Below are 26,503 nucleotides of genomic sequence, written 5' to 3' on the forward strand. Positions count from 1 at the left end.
ACCATCAACAGGATTTCTAAGTTCCCTATTAATTCTCTTCCCTCTCTCTCAACTCCAGAAGACATTTAGTATAGAAACTGTCTTTTTCTTTAGCTGGACAGAGCTAGTATTCACAGGTATTAGTCTGATAAATGCAATAGAACCAAATTGTGTTTTGGGAGAGGGCTCAAAAAAGTCTTTTTGCTTAACTAAACACAGTGTTTTTTATTTGACTTTTAAAAGTTCTTAGTGATTATGTTTTTATTGAATGTAACTGCAAAAAGGCAGTAAGTCAGGATTATAGATTTCTGATTTACATGTCCACCAACAGAAGAGATTGACTGTTACTATTATTCTGGAATTAATTTGCCTATAAGCTGGTTGGTGACTCAGTGGTAAAGAATCCACCTGCAATGCAGGAGCTACGGGTTTGATCCCTGGGTGGGGAAGATCCCCTGGAAAATGAAATGGTAACCCACTCCAGTATTCTTGCCTGGAGATTTGCATGGACAGAGGAGCCTGGCAGGCTACAGTCCATGGGGTTGCGAAAGAGTTGGACACAACTTAGTGACTAAAATGCATGCACACACACACAAAATGATAAGAAGTGCACAATGTCCTGAGTATAACACATGCTAATAGTGCAATTATTTAGGCTTTTAAATACACTTAATTTAAAATGTTTTGTTATCAACTGATTCTATTAGATATTTGAATAATAGAAACCACCTTTCCTCAGTGAGGATTTGATGGTCTTTTGTTCTGCTAACACTGAGTGCCAGTGATGAGCAGGGGATCCCTCCTTGTCGGGAAAACAAAGATAAATGCTCTAATGACTCTTCCTACTAGGATAGTCATAGGACCAAAATATGTGCTCATATCACTGTAGTGCAAAATAAGATGCTGGAGTTCAGAGAAGGAAGACCCAGTCAGTGGCAGGACGATAGAAGGCGAGCTGTAGGAAGTGGTTGCTTTTGATCTGGCCTTTGAAGCACAGGTGGGATTTGGACAGGCTGAAATTGTGGGAAAAGTGAAATGAACATCTTAGATGAAGGAAAAGGCATAAAATATTAGCATGAATATTTTTGTGGAAGGCAAATGGTCTGGTTTGGCTGAAACCTTGTGTGCATGAGAGGAAGGAGGAAAATAACCACAAGGAAGATTAGCGACAGACAGGGGAACAGTTTTAATGTCAGACTAAACAACATGTATTTTATTCTGTATCCAAAGTGGAGAAGTTACAATTGACAGTATAGTATGACTACTACAGTGCAATTAGAAATGGAGAAGGGCCCAAAGTGCTAAGTAAATAAGAGACATAGAATAAGGCTGCTAAAAGGAAAGTGTAGAGGAAACTCTCCAAAGAGATACCATAAAATTGAGTGTTGAAGGAAGAGAGGGTAATCAAATAAGGGGAAGGGAGGAGAGTCTAGGATGGGGAGATCAGCCACCAGTGTCTGGAGCCTGCATTATCTGTGGGCATAGTGTTTGTCAGGGTTCAAGATCCCTTTTACAGTAGATTTTCCCCATTGTCCTTTTGTTTAGATGTGAGTAATCATTTTTCATTTTTTGTGAAACACACACACACACATGCATATACCTGCTTCCCTGAGCTTCTGCACAGCGTTAGAAAAGCCCTGTTGTGACACCAGTTTGAATTGATTCCAGACAGATGAAAAAGATCCTTGTTAATTTGGTTATCATTTGTTATTTTTGTAAATTCACAATTTAGGCATTCAGAGTCCCAAGCTAGTTCCACTTAACTGCTTTTTTTTTCTCCAGTACCCCAGGATCTCAAACTGGGAACCTCTGAACTTAGTATAATATAGCTCTCCTGGAAAGAATATGTTATATAGTTCAGGAATATTACTGTTTCAGTGTTCAAAATATGAAGATCATTTCCTACTCCATGAAGGACAAGACGGGATTGTTTTTGGAATACTTTAGAAACAGAAATGTACATTTAGGACACCACTTCTATTGTAGCATTCCTTTGTCCTGCTATGAAAGAGTGAGATGAGACAAAGACAGTTAAATATTGAAGGTCACATTATGGGCCTTGAAAACATTTGGGAAACTGTTTTTTGGTAGTGTTAATCATCTATAGAATGTATTAAAGATATTACAAATGATGCTGTGAATACAATTAATCACTATGTACCTTTTTAATGAGGATTTTACATGCTCAGTTTAAGTAGCATGCCAATTAAAACATTGTTAAAAGAGTACTGATTATCATTCAATTTAAAATATCTAACATGCTATTTTCTTTCTTACTTCCAGGACAGGGTTGTTTACTCCAGACATGGCATTTGAAGCAATTGTCAAAAAACAAATTGTAAAGCTGAAGGGGCCTTCCTTGAAGAGTGTAGATCTGGTAATACAAGAATTAATCAACACTGTCAAGAAGTGTACCAAAAAGGTAAGTTTGGATTATGTAACTTTCCAACCAGTTTACCCACTTTCCTACCCTGCTACATGTCTCTCTTTCACTGACCCTCCACTTTGTTATGAAGGTTTTGTGTTTGCTCAAGGGGAAGGATTGTAAAAAGTATTGAGTGGGAGTCGCTTTCATGATATTTGGGTCTCACCCATTTCAAATAGGGTTGTTGTCTTAATCAGGTAAACATCACTTTAGAATAATCAAGTGAATGCCCTAAACCAATTTTTCCTGTGGTGCATGGTTGGGACCCATTGTTAGGGCAAGGGAATCAGTGAAGTTGTATATATCGAAAGATAATTTTTCTAAGTTTTAAATGAATCCCACTGGAACCTGGATGTCTGGGAATGGGGCATTGTGGTGTAGTAGTTTAACTGGACCTTTGGGCCTGGGCCCTTATCTAGATTCAAATCCTGGCTCTGCTGTTTACTTGCTGTGTGACCTTCAGTATCATACTTAATCCTTATATTTTTGTCAATTCCTCTGTGAAATGGGATGATGATGATGATAGTTATAATATCACCTCAGAGAAGATTAAACAAGATGATGTCAGAAACCCAAGGCGCACTTAACACGTTGATTAAACATAGTAAGTTATCAGTAAATGATGGCTAATCTATAAATGGCCATTTTTCTTAGCACCCAGTGTTCTCCTCCTTGTAATATTTATTGATGGAGAATAGTAGGTAAGAGACTTCCCAATCTGGGGCCTCTTCGCTGAGGAACATGGAGGAATTGTGTGGGACATGAAAGGGACACCCCAAATTGAAAAATGTAAGAAGGAAATCATTGATCATGTTAGGATAGGGTAGGCCTAGCCCTATGACAGTTAATGTTGTTACTTCATTTCTTGAAAGTATATTTACTTCTGATTTCATTGGTTTTGTTACCCTTCCCTTTCTGTATGGTTACTGTGAGTAATGTTCCTAAAAAACCAGTGGGAAGAGTGAGAGAATGAGTATGAGTATTGGTTCCTAATTAACTGGTGGAAAACTCAGTAGAAAAGATGTAAGTAGTGAAAGCGGAAAAGAGGCTAAACTTAGGAATTTATAATTGTCAATGCTAAGAGAACAGGAGTTCAGTGGAACTAGCGTGGGGCCCAGAAGTGGCTCCGGAGCTTCAGAGCGCTTCTCTAGTTTTCTTACTATTCTTCTACCTGGTTCCTTAGTGTTCTTTTCTCTTCCTTAAAATGGGAAAAGCCATAGGCATTAAGGAATGGAGGAAAAAGTAAATGGGGAACAACAAAACAGTCTTTATGTCAGTTCTTCACGCCAGCTGTTCCTTTGGAAACTTGAAGCCATTTAATAATACTTCATATCCCTGATATCTTTGCCTTTACCCCAAAATGTGGTCAGTCTTGTCACTTGTGCAGTATTGGTCTCCTCTGAACTGGCTTGTTGAAGTAACTGGTACCATGTTCTCTATTTAACCCCATGGGTTACTGCATACAGGTATCTTCTTCAGCCAAGAGTTTCTCTTTAGGTTGCCCATGCTTTCCTGCTCCCACCAGTAAGACTGCCTTCTTTCTAATGGCCAGTTGTGCTATTTGTCCTCAAATTTGTTTAGCCAGCTGTCCTTCTAATTTAAATAAATTGAGTAAATAAATTGATCAAATGCAAGAAAGACTTTTGTTTCCATAAAAACTCAGCTTTGGAATGACTTAAAGGTTAGCTATAAAAGCTCTGCTTTGGACTAGGTGTAGGTAGAAAAAGGTTAAAAGGATGTGGAGAGACTTATAAAAACCTAGATGGGCTCTGCATTCAGATTATTTCCCAAGTGTCTTTAGGTTTCCTGTCCACTTTGAAGAAAGCAAAACTGGAAATCATAGACGGAGGATGTGGTTTATGTAAGACAGAAGACACATAACTCCAATCAGCAGATCCATATGCAGAGAACAGGCCTTGGCCTTACATCAAAAGATTGGCACATGTGTGTACATTTATGTTTTAAGTTATATAAAGTGTTTATGGTATGTATGAATTTTTTTATCATTTCCCATTGTATCCAACTTACTGGAAAACCAACAGTCCCGATGGCACAGGATGAGACGGCTTGTTTCTGGACACTTTTTGACTTTTATTCTTTGCTTTCCACCCTTTGAACCTCCCTTTTCATTAAGCTCTGTAGATCAGGCGTGGTTGTATATTTATACTGTCTTCTCAAAACATTTTATATGTTGCCTTAAGTAAAACCTAGCTTTCTTCCTGAGATTCTTATTTACCCTTCAGCTCCCTTCATTGAAGGATATTTATTGGCCCAAACTCAAAGAATCTAAAGGCCAGGATCAGGTATGACTTCTCCATTTGTGGCTTCCAAACATTATTCCTTCACCTTCCTATAACAAGTCTTCCTTCAAGGCCAAGGTGTTACCAGCTCTGGCAACCTTTTCCCTTCTCTTCATTGTCACCATCAAGTCCTGGTTGCTCCCTTGCATTCATCAAAATATTTAGAACTTGGCTTACATTTTTTCCTCTCCATCCTAAACTCACTTTCAGCTCAGGTGACTTCAGTAGAGATCATGTCCAACACCCAGTAGCTGCTATTCTTAAGAGACCTATGATCCCAGTGATCCTCCATTCATTCCACCCTAGCATCCCACTCCCATGACCTCTTTCTGTCCTTGTCATTGTGGACAAATTTTCTACCGAGAGATTCTTCAGAAATCTCAAATTCTAAATCTAGGATTTTCAAAACACTCATTACCTTCTTTTTGGTTTTCAATTAATTGGAAAATTAGTAGAAAACCTTAAAGGAGAATTGAAGTTTAGGATCTACTTTGCTGCTGGTAAATCTAGCTTGGAAAGCGTGGCTGTGATTTGCTGCTGCAGTGGGAGCCTTCTCTTCAGGCGGTAAACATCAGAGCCCACAGCGGTGGAGAGAGATGTGCTCCCAGAGACAGCACAGCATGTTTCAGCTAACCTCACACCTATGGGCCTCTCCAGAGAAGGCAACGTTTGAGCAGTGACATACTGCGCCTGCCCCATGCAGCAGAGAGCTGTGGGCTGACATAACTCAGGTGCTGCACAGGTGGAGAAAATGACAAGGGCAGCTCCCATAATACTTTCTCAAGAGGGAAGAAATGTTGGTGGGTTACCACTTTATGAGTGAGGTGTGAAGGGTGCTGGGGAGTAGGAAGAGGGGTTCTTTTCTACACCTAAAATTATGCTGCAGGCTCCCACCCTTTCAGTTTTCTCACTCCTTTACTCTCCCTAGAAACAATCTTTAAGTTCAAAAAGACTTCAGACCTCTGACTTCTGTTTTTTTTTTTTTTTTTGTTTAAGCTACCTGTCTTCTCCTGATTTTATTATATTTCCTGACCACTGTATCAGTCTACGTTCAATCAGGAGAGAGAAACCACACAGGAATTTGAACAGGAAACAGTTACTAGAAAAATAGTATGAACTGTAACAGGGGCTTAAGTAGTGAGGGATTGGCTAGTAAGAAGGTAAGAGAGGACTTCCCTGGTGGTCCAGTGGTTAAGAATCTGCCTGACAATGCAGGGGACATGGGTTCGATCCTTGGTCTGGGAAGATTCCATGTGCTGTGGGGCAACTAAGCCCACAGCTACTGAAGCCGATGTGCCTAGAGCCTGTGCTCCACAAGAGAAGCTACTGAAATGAGAAGCCTGTGCGCCGTAACAAAGAGTAGTCCCCACTCACCGCCACTAGAGAAAGCCTGCACACAGCAAGGAAGACCTAGTGCAACAACCAAAAATAAATTAGGTAATTAATTTTCAAAAAAGAAGTTAAGAGAATGGCTGAAGATAGGAGTAGAAGCTATAAGGAGCAGTTACTAAGGTGCTACCTTTAGGGGAACGCCCTGGAAAGAGGGACCCTGCTGAGCTAAGACTGGGACCTCTTGAAGAAGACCTAGATGTGGCTCATTGGATGGCAGAAAAGTGTTATGCTGCAGAATTTGCTGGAAATCTGCCCTCTGGAACATGTTGGGAGGGAAAAGGTAACCATGGGGAGGAATCTCCCTGGAGACACTCTTATGCAAATTGTTCAAGGTGAGGGCAGCTCTACCAGGGGTCTGTGACTGCCTTGCATTGAAGTAGGCTTCTATAGCCTGTCTTTTCCTCCAACAGTGTCTCTCCAGGCTCTGCTTCTCCTGATAAAACCTCTCATGGTGCCAGCGAGCAATGAAAAACTACTTTAAGGGCCCAGGATTATTTTCACAGAGAGGGCAAGAAGCTTGAATTTGGAGCTGGGAAGCAATACATTAAGAAGCAGTACATTTACCTTTTGGGCTTCCCTGGTGGTTCAGACGGTAAAGAATCCACCTGCCATATGGGAGACCTAGGTTTGATCCCTGGGTTGGGAAGATCCCCTGGAGGAGGTCCTGGCAACCCACTCCAGTATTCTTGCCTGGAGAATTCCCATGGACAGAGGAGCCTGGTGGGCTATAGTCCATGGGATCGTAAAGAGTCGGACACGACTGAGTGACTAAGCACACATTACTTTAATTCCTTTTGCATTAACTTTGCCATCTGTTGAAACACTAAGGGTGGGCAGATTTACTGTTTGTCTTTTATTTCCCCTTTCCCCAGGTTGGTGATGAGCTTGAAGATAGTTGTCTATCTGTGTGGATTAGTGCCACATAATATAGCCATCGTCTTCAGCATTTCATTTGTTAGTGACTTGCCGTGTTTGCCACAATAGTGATGTTAAACTTTTAGCACTCTTTTTAAGATGCTTTGCTCATCACTTTCAATAATGATTTCACAGAGAAAATAGAGGCTATACATGGGAACATTAATTTCTAGCCCCCAAACCTATGTGTATTCCCAGTCATGCCTCTTCTTCCTCTCCTTTTCTCTGTCATGGTGTTAATCCTGACCAAGGCTGGGTTTCTACTTGTACTCTCACCTCCTTAAGGAGCTTACTCTTTGGATTTCTCGGTTTCCTGAATCATCACCCTCTTCATCACATTTTAAAATAAGTCAGTGTATAAATATATTTATGCCTCTTCTGACTTATAAGTAACAAAAACCTGTCTTCTGCTCTATGACTGTCCTTTTTTCATGGCCAACATTCTTGCTAAAAAAAAAAAAAAAAAGTAGTTTATGCTTCTATATCTTTCTCATCTCCATTTAACTCCTTAACCCTCTAAGTTTGTCTTCAACCCACCATTCTATTGGAATAGTTATGACAAAAGTTAACCAGAGACTTGATTGCCAAATTGAATGGGCAGTCTTATTCCCAGTTGTATTCTACTCTTTTTTTGAAGATGAGACCGCTATTGTATTCTCTTTCATGTTTCTCATAATTCTTCCTCCATCTCCTTCAAGAGTTTATCCACTTTTTTTTTTTCAATTATTTTTATTAGTTGGAGGCTAATTACTTCGCAACATTGCAGTGGGTTTTGTCATACATTGACATGAATCAGCCATGGAGTTACATGTATTCCCCATCCCAATCCCCCCCCCCACCTCCCCCCCCCACCCGATTCCCCTGGGTCCTCCCAGTGCACCTGGCCCAAGCACCTGTCTCATGCATCCCACTTGGGCCAGTGATCTGTTTCACCATAGATAATATACATGCTGTTCTCTTGAAACATCCCACCCTCTCCTTCTCCCACAGAGTCCAAAAGTCTGTTCTGTACATCTGTGTCTCTTTTTCTGTTTTGCATATAGGGTTATCATTACCATTTTTTCTAAATTCCATATATATATGTGTTAGTATGCTGTAATGATCTTTATCTTTCTGGCTTACTTCACTCTGTATAATGGGCTCCAGTTTCATCCATCTCATTAGAACTGATTCAAATGAATTCTTTTTAACAGCTGAGTAATATTCCATGGTGTATATGTACCACAGCTTCCTTATCCATTCGTCTGCTGATGGGCATCTAGGTTGCTTCCATGTCCTGGCTATTATAAGGAGTTTATCCACTTTTGCCTGCCTCTAACCACCAGAGTCCCAAGAATTTGCTTCTGGTTTTCTTCTCTTTTCCTTTCTCCAGATGATATCTCCCATAGTTCAGCTACCACTTAAAACATTGTTGATTCCCAAAGTTATACTGCTGGTTCAAACCAAAATGGTCTACTGTACAGTTTACTGCAACTGCCTCCTCTTCTTATTTAAGGTCCTAAACAGGTTCCCCCCCTCCCCCCCAAAAAAAAACAAAACAAAAACTAAATTACTCCAGTGACCTCCTAACTGATCTTACTACTTCTAATCTGGTCAAATTCATCCTCCTCACTGTTATCAAAATGGCCTTTCTAAAATATGTGCACAAATCAAAACCACAATGAGGTACCGTTACACGCCGTTCAGAATGGCTGCTATCCAAAAGTCTACAAGCAATAAATGCTGGAGAGGGTATGGAGAAAAAAGAACTTTCTTACACTGTTGGTGGGAATGCAAACTAGTACCGCCACTATGGAGAATGGTGTGGAGATTCCTTAAAAAACAGGAAATAGAACTGCCACATGACCCAGCAGTCCCGCTGCTGGGCATACACACTGAGGAAACCAGAATTGAAAGAGACACGTGTACCCCAATGTTCATCGCAGCACTGTTTATAATAGCCAGGACATGGAAGCAACCTAGATGCCCATCAGCAGACGAATGGATTAGAAAGCTATGGTACATATACACAGTGGAATATTACTCAGCCATTAAAAAGAATACATTTGAATCAGTTCTAATGAGGTGGATGAAACTGGAGCCTATTATACAGAGTGAAGTAAGCCAGAAAGAAAAGCACCAATACAGTATACTAACACATATATATGAAATTTAGAAAGATGGTAATGATAACCCTGTATGCGAGACAGCAAGAGAGACACAGATATATTGAACAGTCTTTGGGACTCTGTGGGAGAGAGCGAGGGTGGGATGATATGGGAGAATGGCATTGAAATGTGTAAATTATCATATGTGAAACAAATCGCCAGTCCAGGTTCGATGCATGATACAGGATGCTCGGGGCTGGTGCACTGGGATGACCCAGAGGGATGGGACGGGGAGGGAGGTTGGGGGGGGGGGGTTTCAGGATGGGGAACACATGTACACCCATGACGGATTCATGTCAAAGTATGGCAAAACCAATACAATGTTGTAAAGTAAAATAAAGAAATAATTTAAATAAAAAAATATGTGCACAAGCAAAAGAACAAAAAAGATCTCAAAACAGCTAAAAAAATATATGTGCACATATTTTTTGCCTGTTCCTTCAAAATTATTTAATGACTCCTTATAGCTTAAGAAAGTTCAAATCATTTATGGTTGTTTTTAGTTTCACCATTTGATCCTTGAATACTTCTCCAGCTACATCTGTTGTCACTTTTTGCTTGCTTCAGCCATTCTAAGTGATTTTTTTTATTCACAAAAATTTTTCCTGCCTTTAATATTTGCACATGTGATTTTGTTTGTTTAGAAAGTCTCCTCAAGATACAGCTCAATCATCATTTTTCCTGAAAAGCTTCTGTGAACCCTGTCTTGGTCTCCATCTTCACTCCCTTCTTAGTGCTCTAATTGTCACCCTGTGTTTACTTCTGTCATAGCAATTATGATACTGCATTGCAATTTGGAATTTATTTGTTTAGGTGAATGCCTCCTGTTGCTGATGATAAGCTCCTTTTTTTTCATTTATTTTTATTAGTTGGAGGCTAATTACTTTACAATATTATAGTGGTTTTTGTCATACATTGACATGAATCAGCCTGATAAGCTCCTTATAAAAAGGGCTGTTTTTTTGTCTTCTTATCCTCGCTACCTAATACAATGATTAACCATACATAAGAGATATTCTATAAATTCTTATTAATAATTTAGATATTCTAAAGTTATCCTGATGCTAAAGAAATCTGTACTTGGTTTTAAAGGAATATTTTATTCTGAGTTAGCTAAAATACTCTTAAAAATTTTTTTTTAAAAGTCATTCCTTACTGTTTTCCATAGCGGCTGTACTAGTTTGCATTCCCACCAACAGTGTAAGAGGGTTCCCTTTTCTCCACACCCTCTCCAGCAATTATTGCTTGTAGACTTTTGGATAGCAGCCATCCTGACTGGTGTGTAATGGTACCTCATTGTGGTTTTGATTTGCATTTCTCTAATAATGAGTGATGTTGAGCATCTTTTCATGTGTTTGTTAGCCATCTGTAGGTCTTCTTTGGAGAAATGTCTGTTTAGTTCTTTGGCCCATTTTTTGATTGGGTCATTTATTTTTCTGGAATTGAGCTGCAGGAGTTGCTTGTATATTTTTGAGATTAATCCTTTGTCTGTTTCTTCATTTGCTATTATTTTCTCCCAATCTGAGGGCTGTCTTTTCACCTTACTTATAGTTTCCTTTGTAGTGCAAAAGCTTTTAAGTTTCATTAGGTCCCATTTGTTTAGTTTTGCTTTTATTTCCAATATTCTGGGAGGTGGGTCATAGAGGATCTTGCTTTGATTTATGTCGGAGAGTGTTTTGCCTATGTTCTCCTCTAGGAGTTTTATAGTTTCTGGTCTTACATTTAGATCTTTAATCCATTTTGAGTTTATTTTTGTGTATGGTGTTAGAAAGTGTTCTAGTTTCATTCTTTTACAAGTGGTTGACCAGTTTTCCCAGCACCACTAAATAGAACTGCCATATGACCCAGCAATCCCACTTCTGGGCATACACACTGAGGAAACCAGATCTGAAAGAGACACGTGCACCCCAATGTTCATTGCAGCACTGTTTATAATAGCCAGGACATGGAAGCAACCTAGATGCCCATCAGCAGATGAATGGATAAGGAAGCTGTGGTACATATACACCATGGAATATTACTCAGCCATTAAAAAGAATTCATTTGAACCAGTCCTAATGAGATGGATGAAGCTGGAGCCCCTTATACAGAGTGAAGTAAGCCAGAAAGATAAAGAACATTACAGCATACTGACACATGTATATGGAATTTAGAAAGGTGATAACGATAACCCTACATGCAGAACAGAAAAAGAGACACAGAAATACAGAACAGACTTTTGAACTTTGTGGGAGAATGTGAGGGTGGGATATTTCAAAAGAACAGCATGTATACTATCTATGGTGAAACAGATCACCAGCCCAGGTGGGATGCACGAGACAAGTGCTCCGGCCTGGTGCACTGGGAAGACCCAGAGGAATCGGGTGGAGAGGGAGGTGGGAGGGGGGATCGGGATTGGGAATACATGTAAATCCATGGCTGATTCATATCAATGTATGACAAAACCCACTGGAAAAAAAATAATAATAATAATAAAAAAAAAAAGAAAAAAAAAAGTCACTCCTTTTAAAAATTTTTTTATTTTATATGGAGTATATTTGATTAAAAATATGTTAGTTTCAGGTGTACAGCAAAGTGATTGAGTTATACATATACATGTATCTATTCGTTTTCAAATTATTATCCCATTTTGGTTATTACAGAACTTTGAGTAGAGTTCCCTGTGGTATACAATAGGTCCTTGTTGATTATTTTAAATATAGCAGTGTGTAAATGTTGATCCTAAACTCCCAATCTATCCCTCCCCCATTCTTTTTTACAGATCTTGGATCATCTTCACTATCATTATTCTGAATCCTTTTTGCTATCTCCACTTCACTTAGTTGTTCTTCTGGGGTTTTATCTTGTTCCTTCATCTGGGACATATTCCTCTGCTGTCTCATTTTGTATAACTTTCTGTGATTGTGGTTTCTGTTCCACAGGCTGCAAGATTGTAGTTCTTGCTTCTCCTGTCTGCCCTCTGGTGGATGAGGCTATCCAAGAGGTTTGTGTAGGCTTCCTGCCAGTTGTGACTGGTTTCTGCGCACTGGTGGGTGGAACTGTGTCTTTTCCCTCTGATGGGCAGGGCTGTGCTCAGGAAGACTTTAAGCAGTCTATCTGCAGATGAGTGGGTCTGTGTTCCTGCCTGGTTGATTGTCTGGCCTGAGGCATCCCACCACTGGAGCCTACAGGCTATTGAGCAGGGCCAGGTCTAAGGGAGGAAATGGTGGCCTCCTGGAGGGCTCACATCAATGAGTACTCACCAGAACTGCTTTTGCCAGTGTCTTTATCCCTCCAGTGAGCCAAACCCCCTCACCTCCAGTACTAGCAGGTAGGTCTGGCCCACTCTCTTAAAAGGTCACAGCTTTTTCTCTGGGTCCTGGTGCACACCTGTGTGTACCCTCTAAGGGTAAAGTTTATGTTTTCCCCAGTCCTATGGACGGAGAAGGCAATGGCACCCCACTACAGTACTCTTGCCTGGAAAATCCCATGGACGGAGGAGCCTGGTAGGCTGCAGTCCATGGGGTTGCGAAGAGTTGGACATGACTGAGCGACTTCACTTTCACTTTTCACTTTTATGCACTGGAGAAGGAAATGGCAACCCACTCCAGTGTTCTTGCCTAGAGAATCGCAGGGATGGGGTCGCACAGAGTCGGACATGACTCAAGTGACTTAGCAGTAGCAGGAGCAGCAGTCCTATGGAATTCCTGTGATCCAACCCTGCTGGCCTTCAAAGCCACATTCTCTGGGGCCTCCTCCTGTTGCCAGATCTCCAGCCTGGGAATCCTGCTGTGGGGCTTAGGACTTTCACTCCTATGGGAGAACTTTTGTAGTGTAATTATTTTCCAGTTTGTGGGTCACCTACCTGGTGTGTCTGGGATTTGATTTTATCATGATTGTGCCCTTCTACCATCTCCTGTGGCTTCTTCTTTGTCTTTGGATGTAGGGTATCTTTTTGATAGTTTCCAGAATTCTTTCTTTTTTGTGTGTGAATGGTTGTTCAGCAATTAGTTGTGATTTTGGCATTTTTGTAATAAGGAGTAAGTGCATGTCCTTCTACTTCGCCATCTTGCAAGTTCCTCTAGCCAATCCTTTTAAAATGATAAAAAATTCTAGACAGGTTTTTTCTTTCAAATATCTATTCTTTTCCTTACTCCTTGATTTAATGTTTTTGATTTTTGGCCTTATTATGTCTACCTTAAACTTTTTTTACTTTGAAATTGGTCTAATTAAAGTTGTTTGTAAAGCATAATAATCCTAATTAAGGTTGAGAATGCCACACCTTAATTTACTTGACCCTTTTTTAGCACAACCCATAAATAAGATGACCATATAATTTATTGGCCAACATAGGACATTTTTGAGATTGAAATGGGGAACTGTCAGTACTTTCACTTGAATAATATGAGTAAACCAAGACTGCTTCAGGCAATCTGAAATGTATAGTTACTCTCACTGTATTGTGAATATATATATATTCTGTAAGATGGTATGGAAAAACCCAAACTTTTATGCACATACATACATATATATTTATAATCTTAAAACAGTATTTTCATTTACAATTCCTCATGTTGAATTTCTTATGTGTAAAATATTTAACTTTATTTTTCTTAAGCCACATAAATAAACATAATTGAAAAACATGGAATTTATGCATGTTCACATAATAAAGCACAAAGCTAAACTGGGGGAGTGCAACTATTTCTTGGATATGTTCTCAGTGTTGTCTCTGGGACACTGGAGGACAAGACAGGGACCTTTGAGTTTTATGAGCTATTTGGCTTCACTCCAGGGACATCTCGACTTTGGAATTTCTCTGGTGGGCATCATCTTTCAGCTGCTTTTCTCTACCTCCTCTTCTCCAGTATATCTTTGCAGGGTCTTGAGCTTCTTTGCAGGAAGCACTGAGAGGAACAGCTTGTTTTTTTTAACCACAGTTTAGCAACTGTGCCATTTATTGGCCTCGTGGGAAGCCACATTCTTGGATCACCATCATACCAATTAATTGATTTTTTTCCTCTGCTTAGAAAAAAGCTTTTCAAAGAAATAAAAAAGATATGCTAGCTGGTTATTAGAAATACTGGGAAAGATTTTTCCTTATGAAGTTCTGTGAGAAGAAATGCTGAGTTTTGTGGAATGTTAGGTAAGTAAATATCTGACTCTGAATACACATAACTAAGCAAGTGAATCCGAAGACCTAACCATGACTTTCAAGAACCTGCATGATCTTGCTCCTTTTCATTTCTAAACTCCTCCCCATCTCCCTCCCCACAGTCCACTCCAGCTACACTGGTTTCCTTGTTTCTTCAACAGATCAAGGAGATGTGGTGGCAGGACCTTTGCATTTCTCATTCCCAGTGTGGGAAATACTCTGCCTCAAGATTCCTGCATGGGTCACATCCTCACTTCTTTCAGGTCTCTGCTCAAATGCCATGTGATCAGAGTCTTTCTCTGACTTTTCTACCTACAACTGCACATGCCTTTCTTTGAACACACACACACACACACACACACACACACACACACACACACACACACACACTCATCTACTTAGCAAACTTTTTCTTTGCATCACATATGATCACATGAATTATACTATATACGTCTTTTGTTTTTGTTGTTGGACAGTAAAGGGACTTGGGGCTTGGAAAGTAGAGTGTAAGCTCCCTGAAAGTAGGGACTTGGTTTGTTAAGCTCATCACTCTAGTCATAACCCCTAAACACCAGGTTTTCAATAATAATTATGGAATCAATAATTGAATACAGAATCATGTCACATTGACTTGGTAGGCAATTATCATGTTGGCTAAAGTAGTCACTTGAGTACCTTCCATGAAAGCTTGTAGGAGGAAGGAGAAGAGCTGCAAAACATCATGCTTAAATAGGATTTTTTTTTTAGGTCTCTGGATGGATCTGCTCTGGTTTTCAATCTGTACATAAAGACTTACATTTCACCTCTTCTAATGGTTGGCTGTCCAGTCAAACACTTGCTTTGCATACAGCCAGATGCCCCATTTAATGGACCATGGTACTGAGATTTGAAATCAGGCTGTGCATTAAAGTTTGAGTCATTTATTGAGTTTTATTCAAAATTCAGTGGATCAGTGGTAAAGAATCCATCTGCCAATGCAGGAGATATGGATTGGATCCTTGGGTCAGGAACATTCCCTGGAGGAGGAAATGGCAACCCACTCCATATTCTTGCCTGGAAAACCCCATGGACAGAGGAGCGTGGTGGGCTATAGTCCATAGAGTTGGACACAACCTAGCGACTGAGCATGCATGAACATATGAAATTCAGTCCTGGGACTTGGCTAAAAGTCAAGAGATAGGAATCTCACCTTTTAATTTCACAATTCATTAAAAGATTTGTGATCTTTGCAATTAATTCTTAATTTATAATTTACCCTGGCCCCTGCTTTTCCTCTTGCCTTCAGTATGATTTTTCTTGTTCCATTTTAACCACTCAATAATGTCTATCAGAAATCAATGTGAAGTGATGATGAAAACCTGATTATTGTCTTCAGATTTTTTTTTGACCCAGCACCAACCCCATTCTGAAGTTCTGTTCAGATGTTTTCTGAATAACTTAATGAGACAATGGCTCTTCTATCTTTCAGCTTTGTTTCACTCAAGGCTGGACATTTGTTTCAGTTCCTTTGTTGTTTAGTTGCTAAGTTGTGCCTGACTTTTTTGTGACCCCATGGACTATAGTCCACCAGGCTCCTCTGTCCATGGGATTTTCCAGGCAAGAATACTGGAGTGGGTTGCCAGTTTCTTCTCCAGGGCATCTTTCTGATCCAGGGATCGAACCCTTGTCTCCTGCATTGGCCAGTGGATTCTTTACCATTGAGTCACAAGGGAAGCTCTTTTAACTCCTTAGCATCTGTTAAATAACACTAGCATTTTCTTCATTTCTTTGCTTAGAAGAAATGATAAGGTCAGAAACATGAAGGAGAACATATCAAATTACTACATATGTTCTTCTTTCACAGACCCCACCATTTCTTACATTATTTGTAGAAATACTTGAGGTTTGAGATTGGAGAGCGAGCCCACTTGGAGAGAGAAGGAGAGCTAACAGCATTTCTTTCTGACTGCTTTACCCAAGGCCACCTGGATGAACTCTGGCCCTTTCCCTTTTTACCAGCTTTACTTAGATCTTCCTAGACTTCTCATATGTCCACCCCTAAAATATAAAATCATCAATAAATTTACCCTTGTGCAGTTTCTTGACCTGTTTGTACTACAGTTTCTCCTCATCTGTGATCACTTTTGTAAATGTGAATACTTCTGTTTTTCCTTTTTTCATAACAAATGTGTTGTGCCCAAATCAGTATTCTCTCATCTCCTGAATAAAGCCAATATTATGCTACATATGAGTTAAAAATCACTAAGGGTTTTGGGGGCAGATTTTAATTCACATAAATAGAATGAAACTATTGTATGCTTTTATGAGCCTGGCAGGCTACAGTCCATGGGGTTGAAAAGAGCTGGACACAACTGAGCGACTAACACTTTTTCTCTTTCACTTTTCATAAGCAGTAAAATCATTATTGCTACTCAGTTTGTAGTACATGGCCAACACTGGATGGTTTATAGCATTTTGATCAAAACAGAGCCCATAACTTTAGGTCAGCCAAATCAGTCAACTCAGGTCATGCACATAAAAGAAATTTTATTCTATTTTTAGTTTATTTTCTCATTTATGTTTGGTATGCAACTGTGAACACATGGTTACCTAATAACCTGAGTCTTTGCTTAAGGCACTGAACTAGTTCCTCTTGAAGGTATAGAAATCTTGCCTGACCTTGTATCTGTTCCAAGAGAAACCTAATAGCATGGCTCTCATGATCTGATTAATCAATGGTTAATACACTTTATAAGCTTATGATTTATTTTTATTGTATAGGAATGTCTTTTAAGTGATGTTTTTTCTTCTAGGGAAAAATGTGGTCCGTGCTTAAAATTAAATTTTTATATTGATGTGTCATCAAAATAATTAAACACTATCCTAAATAATACTTAAAACATTGGATTTTATTAAAATATGTTTTTGTATATAAAAAATGATGGTACTATAATACTTTGTCTCAGAACATGTGCAATTCTGCACATAATTAAAATGAAAACAATTAAAATTTTCTCTTAGAATTATATATTTAAATTCTTGATTCCTAAATACATATATGTTGTATTATTGCTCCATTGACTCTTCATTATTTAAGAATATGCAACATAATATCAACATAAGCTATTTAGAAGTAATTTATCACTTAACAGTTGTTCAGCTTTGTCTGGAAGCTTTATTATCATTGTTTAAGCATCAAGTCTTCTGAGGCCTTCTCAGAGCAGATTTAACAACTTGCCTCCCGCCCTGTCTCCCTCAATATTTCTCCTCCTTTGCCTCCATGAGGGCAGTTCTTCTACTGTGTTCTCTTTCCTTTTTGTTCCACCTAGAATTTAGGCCCATTTACTTTCAGTTATCTCAATTACTCAATTTAGACTTCCCTGTAGCTCAAACGGTAAAGATTCTGCCTGCAATGCAGGAGACCAGAGTTTGATCCTTGAGTTGGGAAGTTCCTCTGGTGAAGGGAATAGCAATCCACTCCAGTATTCTTGCCTGGACAGAGAAGCCTGGTGGGCTACAGTCCATGGGGTCACAAAGAGTCGGACACAACTGAGCGACTAACACACAAAACACATCTCAATTATAGATATAAAGATATGGCTCTGGCAGGTTCCTTTCTTGGTGAAATTGAACTTGAAAAGATCAGGAGACACACACAAAAATCAGCCCCCTGCCAAGGGCGATAGGTTGGAGGATTCTTAGTTGTTTCTATTTCATGAGATACTCTTGTCATTTTGGCCTTTCCTTGACATATTGATGTCTGCATATGAGCCTGGGGTCCTTCGTCTATCAAGTATTTAGTTTCTGAATAAATATTTATATTGCCACTCTTTGGTGTTTTAGAAATAGTCTGCTGTAATCCATTTTTCTAAATGTTGTTATAGGCATTCCAGCCCTACTCAGCAGGACACTATTGCTTTTGCAGTCACTTATCTGCAGGAGTGTGGTTCTCTGTTAGTGTGGCTATCATTAAAAGCAAGTGTGCACTGATAGCTTGGGAAGATGTCTGAGTGAAGAGGAGGAGCAATTGCTCTGATGGTCTAGTGCATGCTAGTGGTTAGTGCTGCATGTACCACCTAGGTTCTCATTAGTCAAGGAAAAGGGCAAACATTCATCAGCTATCTCTTCCATACTTAGAAACTTTTTATAGGTCACATAAAAAATAACTTCCAATGTTCTCATAGTATAAAGGATGATGCTATGAGATCATAGAACTTTCCTTGAAGAATGTTTCCAGAACTCAGAATGGAAGCTGCATTTGTATCTTGAAGTTATTCATGAAATAAGCCCTTAAAGGAGCACATATCTCAGGATTCAGCTAGGAGTCTCAGTAAGGGGTAGTGGTTTCTGGTGATCTCATAAAAAGACACTGGGCTGTGAATTTTGAGTTGAACAGGCAGCCAGGTTTCTATGCTCTAATGATGTTTTTATAAAAGTACCTTTTATTATTGTAGAAGAAATTGGAAAATGCAGAGATGTATGTTGAAAAAATTAAAATTATGCCTAAGCCCATCATTCAAAGAGGTTGTTCCTATTAACATTTTGTGATATTGATATTTGTGTAGATTCTTTTCTGTGCACAGACTTACAGGATAAGATGATTTACCATTTATATGTGATTAGTGATTACATTGGTTCCACGAAGTAGTGCAGTTTGCTATCTTGCCAAGGCACTGGTGTACATCATGTATGCTGAAAAATCCTTGTGTTCAATGACACCAGTAACCATGGAGCAGTCACATTTCAGGGAGACCTAGCTTACAAGTTAGGGGAAATATTATGTGCTATAGTATTACCCAAGAATTTAGGAATTTTTAAGGTCTTGGGCTATATCCTTGAAGGATATATGATGGCCTTTGACTGTGTGTTTGTGTATGTGGGTGTGTGTATACTTGTGTGTAATCAGATTATGTATTTAGTAGCCTGATTTTTTTCTTCACCCAGTATCTATTTTAGACACTTTATCATGTTATTAGATATTATAAATTAGTATTAAAAATAAAATATTAGATATTATTTGGAATGGCTTATTATGTCCCATTAGTAGACCTTAATTTATTTAACATCATTGGATACCTAGGTGGTTTATAAAATTGTGTTTATTTGTCTTATTGTTGCTGTTCCAAGTAATGCTATGATGAATTTCCTTATTATTTTAGAATCCCATGAAATAATTAGGCTGATGCCTGTATGTGTCTTTAAGATTGTTGATACATATTGCCAAATTGCTTAACAGAAATATTATTCTCATTGACATCCCTTCAGTAAGTTTAAACTGTGCTAGTTTTAATATACCTTCACATGCATTGTCTTATAAAAATAATTAATAGCAATTTGACAACATAATGGTTATTATCTTTCTTTGCATTACTCTCTTTGTACAGTGTGATATTTCTCCCTGCTTATTGACCATTAAATTTCTTTTTCAATTAAGTCATTTTTTTGCCTGTTTTTATGTAAAGTATTGATGTTATCTTACTAATTTGCAAGTGCTTTTTAATATAAATGGAATTAAAGTTTGCTTGTCATAAGCCATGAATTTGCCCACTTTTCTCCATTTCTATTGCTGCTGTCCTGGTCCAAGTCCCATGATTTCCCACCTGAACCCAAAATTCCTAACAGATCTGCAAGGATCTGCCTGATCTGGCCCCCGTTTACCTTTCTAGCTTTGCCTGAAGACCACACACTTGCTTGCTCTCTGCACTGAATTTCCTTTACTTCTTTGACCACTTATTGTCCCTGTTTTTCAGCACCTTCATACACGTTCCTGTGCTTGGCAAGCTCCATTCTTCCCACAACCATCCCCACACAACTTTACCTGACTACATCCTCTTTTTAGATTAGGCTTCCTTGAACATCCTTGTATTATCCTTTTCTTCTTCCTCTTTACACTGAGAACAACTATAATTCATTCATTCACTTTTGCAAACTAAATTTTGGCCAATTACCTGAATAATTTATATGGGATAAGTGGTTGACATGTATTATTTCTACAGTTTTGCCAAAAATATGTACATAAAAGCCCATATGTTAGGGGAGAATTTTTAAAAAATGATCTCTGTGGTTCATGGAATGAATCATCCTCAAAGAGTTATAGACATGACCATGAACTCTAAAGTCCTTGGGCTGGAATTCAGGACCTCCTCTGATTTTGAACTGTATAGTCTTGGGCAAGTTATTTAACCTCTCTGGGCTTTGCTTTCCTCCTCTATAAAATGAGGTTAATAATCAGATCTATCTTTTATGACTATTGTACATTTTTGAATGAGGTAATTCATGCAGTGCTGGAACATGGTAAGCCCTCTATAAATGTTAGTCATTATCGTCCTTTTCATCCTCATTTCTGTCTTCTTCATCTTTGAACTTTATTAAGTGCTAGCTCTGTACAGCAGAGTGCTGGATGGTATCCGGGTTTCTGTTTTCTTTGTAGGGAATTGCTCTGCTGGTTTTGAAGTGTTTTATCTCAGATAATATAGTTACTTCTGTTTGTAGTTTGTGAAATCTCTTCTGTCACTCTGCCATTCTTCTTTTGGATATTTCACTTCTGCTTACAGAACGGTAATGCATGTCTTCTGGAATATAACATAACTTATCTCTTTCTTTTTTGGCAGTATAAATATTTGAGTATTAACACTGAGATCTGTTTCTCTTGATAGCTGGCAAACTTCCCCAGACTCTGTGAGGAAACGGAAAGGATTGTTGCTAACCATATTCGTGAGCGAGAAGGGAAGACAAAGGACCAGGTAAGGAGAGACCTTCCCTGGTGGGCAGGGTCCTTGTGGGAAGTGGAAGGTCTCTCCAAGGTTGTTTGGTGGACTCCAAGAGTTGGAGTATTCCTGAATGGAAAAAAAAAAAGAACTGAGAACACTACCACATATGGTTATTTTTATTTATTTATGAATATTATACATGTTTTGCTATACTAACATCTTATGTATGTTAAAAATATAAACATATATAAAGACTTTAGAAAGATAACATTTAAAAGACAGTAATAGGACTTCCACTATTTTTTCCTCAATGCTCTATGAATCATCATGTATACCCTGGGCATGTATTAATGCACACTCCATTTTGAAAACCACTAATCCAGAAACATACCACATTTTTTCTTTGAGATAGGATGTCTTAACTTTTAATGGGCACAGATGGGCACCAAAATATTCATAAATTCCTAAAATGTTTTGTAGGATGTTTAATGCTTTTATTTTATTTTTTTGCTTGAAGAGACTGGATAAAGCTATTCATCAACTTATCCATGGAACCTATGACTAAAAAAATAAAAATGTTTAAGGATATTTAAATTATATATAAAAATGTAAAACAATTATTTAAATATTTAAATAATTGAAAACATTAAGGATATAATGTTTTAAGCATTTCTATTTTGTAACTATTTATACATATGGTTGGTAAAGAGTGACCTTTAAATTGTCTTTGAATCTTGGCTAGCTCTACGAATGAAAGATTATTTTCAGGTGAGGATAATTCGTTAAAAAAGGACTACATGAAAATAATAGAAGCTTCTTAAATTTAGGTAGATGTTTTCTTAGTTACTTATAGCATTTTATAAAGGGAAGCAAAAAGGTTTTCAGATGCTCTTCAATTCCAGGACGCAGCTGCAAGTGTGACCGTGTGGAGAGGACACTGGCCTCCAGCCACATGTTCATCAGAGAATAACGTGTTCTTGAGCAAATCACTTCTCGGGACTGTTGTTTTCTCATGTACAGTGTTGAAATGTTGGTCTATATGATCTCTGAAGTCCTCTGTAAGTTAGAATTCTGGGATTTTGTGGTTCTTGAGTGAGTTGGAAAGGAGAGAAAGAACTGGGTAAAAGGAGGAAGGCAGAATAGAAGAGAGAGGTAGACACAAACCATGCGGAGAGAGACATATGCAACATGCATAGATCAAAAGTGGAAGAAAATAGGCTTTGTGAATTAGTGGAGATAAACAAATCAATATTTAATTATGAGTCAGTAAAAACTAGCCTGGGTCCTCAGGATATACGACTCAAGACCAGGAATTCCCCTGCATACCTGATGTCATGCCTGCTGCTGGACCAAGAAACAAATTCTGGTATCAGCTGTACTTCTGACCTTAAGTAAATAAGATAAACATTTTAATTTGTATTTATTCAATGCAATTCAAATGATAATACATTCTACTTAACTCTTAGGGATCCTATGTAAAAAAAAAATACCAAGGAAAAAATAGTACAATTATTATCTTAATTATCTTTCGTGTTTATATCTAAATCAGTTGTTAACTTCTTGATGTTTCATGTTTCAGAGATTTGTTTTACTTAAATGACAAACTTATTGTCATGAAGACCGTGGGCTCTGGGTTCAGACTGCCTGAGTTCAAATCCAAGCTCTATCATTTTACTTTCTCTGTAAATGAACAAGTTATTTACACTTGAGTCTCCTCATCTGGAAGTGAATAATAATGGTAGTTAACTCATAGGCATTTTGTGAACATGAAATAAAGTAATCCAAATAAGGTCCTTAATTCTTCATTAAGTCATCCTTGTTGTTATTCCTAAAGGTCTATGACACACAGTGGACATGAGAACTCTTTTTTTCTTTCTAATTTTGAGAGACTTTCTCCCATCTACCTCTGACGGAGTGATTAATTCATTCCCCAAATGGAGTTAAGGGAGGGAGCAAGCATCTCCCTTCTAAGTGACTGTCTCAGGTGGCCTGGTCTGACAGTTAACCACCTGAAGAAACTGGTGTTTGCTACCAGTAATACAGACATCTGTGGTGTAGAAAAAACGTGCATGTTTTTGGTAATGTGAACATGTCAGTTTGCATAGATTTCACATTTGAGTTCTGAACTTTATGCTGCTTGAGGGCATATGTTACTTCTGAAGTAATTGGTCAGAGAGTGACGCATTTCCTTAGGCCTCTATACGAGAACTGCTCTGAGGTATTCTTGCAGTTTTCTCAAAAAATGGAATTAATACGAGCTTCTGCTCTGGAAACTTCTTGGGGGAAAAATTCTTGAGAATTAAAATTATGAAAAACCATAAATCTATCTGTGAACTTTTTTCTGAAACAGAGGGTTTTTTGGAACTTCGATGTGTGCCTGCTGTTATTCCAGGTGCTCCCATACATCTAAATGCATGTTGAAATGATTGACTTTGTGGGTGATTACTGCTACCAGGAGTAGCTTTACTTTTCTTCAACTAAATATTCAATAGCTGTGGGTGAGAAAGGCAGTGAGAAACTCAGAGAGTGAAAAGAAGGAGAAAAAAATGTCCTATTTTCCTTTCCATCCCCCACATGCAACCTGGCTCTTTTCCTAGGATGAACACAGACTCCCAGTTTCCAGGAATATGAATGAGAACAGCCATAGTTGCAATTTTTCTTCCACTTTTCCCCTGTGCTGCAATCCAAGTGAATGTGCGTGAACGGCCAAGATACTCATAACAGCCTTTGGCGATGCTGAGAATTATGTAGATATTTTTCTCTTTATGGTGACAACTATTTGGTTGTGCTTAAACATTATGGTTTATTGATCCAGACTCCTGGCCAAATGGATTTGGGGGTATAAAATTTAATAGAATCTGGCCTTATTGTAGGGAGAATAGTGGCAGTGTCACAGATAATCTCATAACTATCACTCCTCCTAACTCTTTAGTTTTCTTAATTAAGTGAAGAAACAAAACTATATGATGCTATGAAAATTTTCATACAAGTATGATATCGTTGACCCAATAGTGCCTGGGTATTAACTTTATGTTGGTAGTGGGGATGGTTTGGGGTGATTCATTTACTCTTTTTTGGTAGGCCCCTTGGGGTTCACCATAATATTTGGTCATATGACCAACTGAGATTAACCATAAAAGCAGAGACCAGAGCATTGGGTAACGAGTGAGAAACAAAAATACTTGGCCATGTATTAACTATATGGGAATAAATTGCTCCCTTTAAAGTAAACTGTTCTTCAAGGCTGGTAGATAGTTATGGAATTTATAGCCAAAACTATTTATCAGGCATGTGTTATGTGTATCATGCTAGATTCTGTGAATAAAGTGATGAACAAGATAAGTATAATCTCTGCCTCCATGGAGCTGACTGTCTTGTAGGGAAGCAAAACATCAAACAAAATATAGTATAAATAATTAATCATATTTGTGGTAAACACCTCAAAGAAAAGTATAGGGTTTAATAAATAAAAATATAGCCATGATATATAGATTATATGAGAGTAAGTAGCGTCATCCAACCAGGTCTTGGGCAAGGATCAGAGAAGGCTATCCTGATGAAGCACCTACTGGGGAGCATTACATAGACTTTGCCAGTGAACTGTTATCATGGTGTTTTGATGCACTCAGAAGTCACCTTCAGTGAAGCCTATTGATCTCAAGGAGGCTTTCTATTTATTTGGATATTGCCTTTTGGAGTTGGTTGATGGGATACTTCTCCATCTTGCCTAGAGGGAGCTTAAGGAGTTAGGAGAGCAGAGGAGAAACAAGAGATGATGTTGCTATTTTGTGGCTAATGTATAGTGTCTGCAGGAACAGAGAGCTCTGAGCAGCTCCCTGTGGCCTTTTTGCCATGTGTCTTTTTATACACATGTCCTTTTGAATGTTACACCTACATTTTAGAGGCATAGAATAATTCTAGGTTCTGTGTTAAGCTGGCAAAGAGTACATGCTTATAAACTATAATGCTGTTGTCTTCAAGTGTGACTCAGATGTGTCACGTAGATTTTTTTGTTTTTGAATTTAGAGTAAAAATTATGAGAGTATAATGAAAAAAATTAGTGCAACTTTTCATTCTAACTGAAACATCCTTTTAAAATTGAATAAAGATAAATAATTTGTAGACAATTACTGAATTTAGTGTTTGAGAATATTTAAGATGGGTTTTTACTGAAGTGATTTTCTTTCACTTAATAGGTGCTGCTGTTGATCGACATCCAAGTCTCCTACATCAACACCAACCATGAAGATTTCATTGGCTTTGCAAAGTACGTGAAAATCCTTGACTGTCTTATGCATTTCTCCTGCTGGTTTGTCTCAAATATATATTATGAATTTCTCCTACAACCTCATCATCTTTCGAGAGTACATTCTGTGTCAGGATTAACTCTGAGTCAACCTACTGAGGAGGTCTGAGTCTCATGGCCTTGGGGTCATGTTCTCTGGCTAAGGGAGCTGACTTCCTTATTGTGCAGCATGTGAAATCATATGTAGCTCAGATACGCCTTGTTTTTGGATGATGATCTGCAGTTTGTACTTGAGCCCCCATAGATAAGCAGTAACAGATGCACATTTAAAATCAGTTTGGGAGTAATTTCTCACATAAATTTGAAATATCAAGCATGGTTCACAGTATACATGCTATTTGGACATCCCTAAGTCAGAATATGGGACTTCCAAGGTGGCTCAGTGGTAAAAAGTCTGCCTGCCAATGCAGGAGACTCAGGAGATGCAGGTTTGATTCCTGGGTTGGGAAGATCCCCTGGAGGAGGAAATGGCAACCTACTCCAGTATTCTTGCCAGGAAAATCCTGTGGACAGAGGAGCCTGGCAGGCTACAGTCCATGGGGTCGCAAAGAGTTGGACATGACTGAGCAACAGAGCGTGCGCGCTTGCGCGCGCGCACACACACACACACAAATCAGAACATAGAGGCTTATTTTTAAAACTGTCTTTTGTAACTTAGATGTAGTATTTTTGGATGAATGTTCTCTTGTCTATGAAGTGTATATACTTTATATAAGCTTGTGTATTTATTGCCATTCTATTATACACGTACTCCGTTATATGCCAATATTCTATTGCTGTATTCACAGATATTGTCAGGGAAACATTTTTATTAATTATTCAAGGTTGGTTATTTATTGTGTGACATTTTCAAGACCCTAAATTTACCATTTTTTCTGCACTTCAGTGGAATCAGTTTTCTAATTGCTTTCAAAGAATTTTGATTCCAACTCTAAAATATGCTAATGGCATGTGAGTAATTTCAACTTTAAGTATATAAAATATAATTTATATAAAAAACAAAGAGGCCTATATACTGTTACTTGTACTGTGTATTCAAGAACAGGGACAAATGAAAAAAATAAAACACAAGAAAATGTAAAGCTAGACTGACCTAGTTTTGCATTTTGACTTTGAGGAAACAGATATTTAGGTCATGTGATCTAAACTAAACAGTGGCCTAAGGAATTTATAGATGTGTTTTGGAAAGGAAGGGCACAGTTATTCAACAGAAAAT

At 38.4% G+C, this 26,503-nt stretch overlaps 1 protein-coding gene across 7 annotated transcripts in view; it reads left to right on the forward strand.

Moving 5' to 3' along the window:
• The window catches only part of DNM3 (dynamin 3), a 635,765-nt gene that overhangs the window by 255,318 nt on the left and 353,944 nt on the right, over positions 1-26,503 (forward strand). For all 7 annotated transcript variants that reach the window (XM_061160332.1, XM_061160330.1, XM_061160334.1 and 4 more), the window contains exons 10-12: positions 2,263-2,401; positions 20,928-21,014; positions 25,178-25,248. In XM_061160332.1, the coding sequence (XP_061016315.1) occupies positions 2,263-2,401; positions 20,928-21,014; positions 25,178-25,248 (297 nt within the window). The remainder of the gene's footprint in view (positions 1-2,262; positions 2,402-20,927; positions 21,015-25,177; positions 25,249-26,503) is intronic.

The sequence above is a fragment of the Dama dama genome, chromosome 14 (genome assembly GCF_033118175.1).
Source record: "Dama dama isolate Ldn47 chromosome 14, ASM3311817v1, whole genome shotgun sequence".
Lineage (NCBI taxonomy): Eukaryota > Metazoa > Chordata > Mammalia > Artiodactyla > Cervidae > Dama > Dama dama.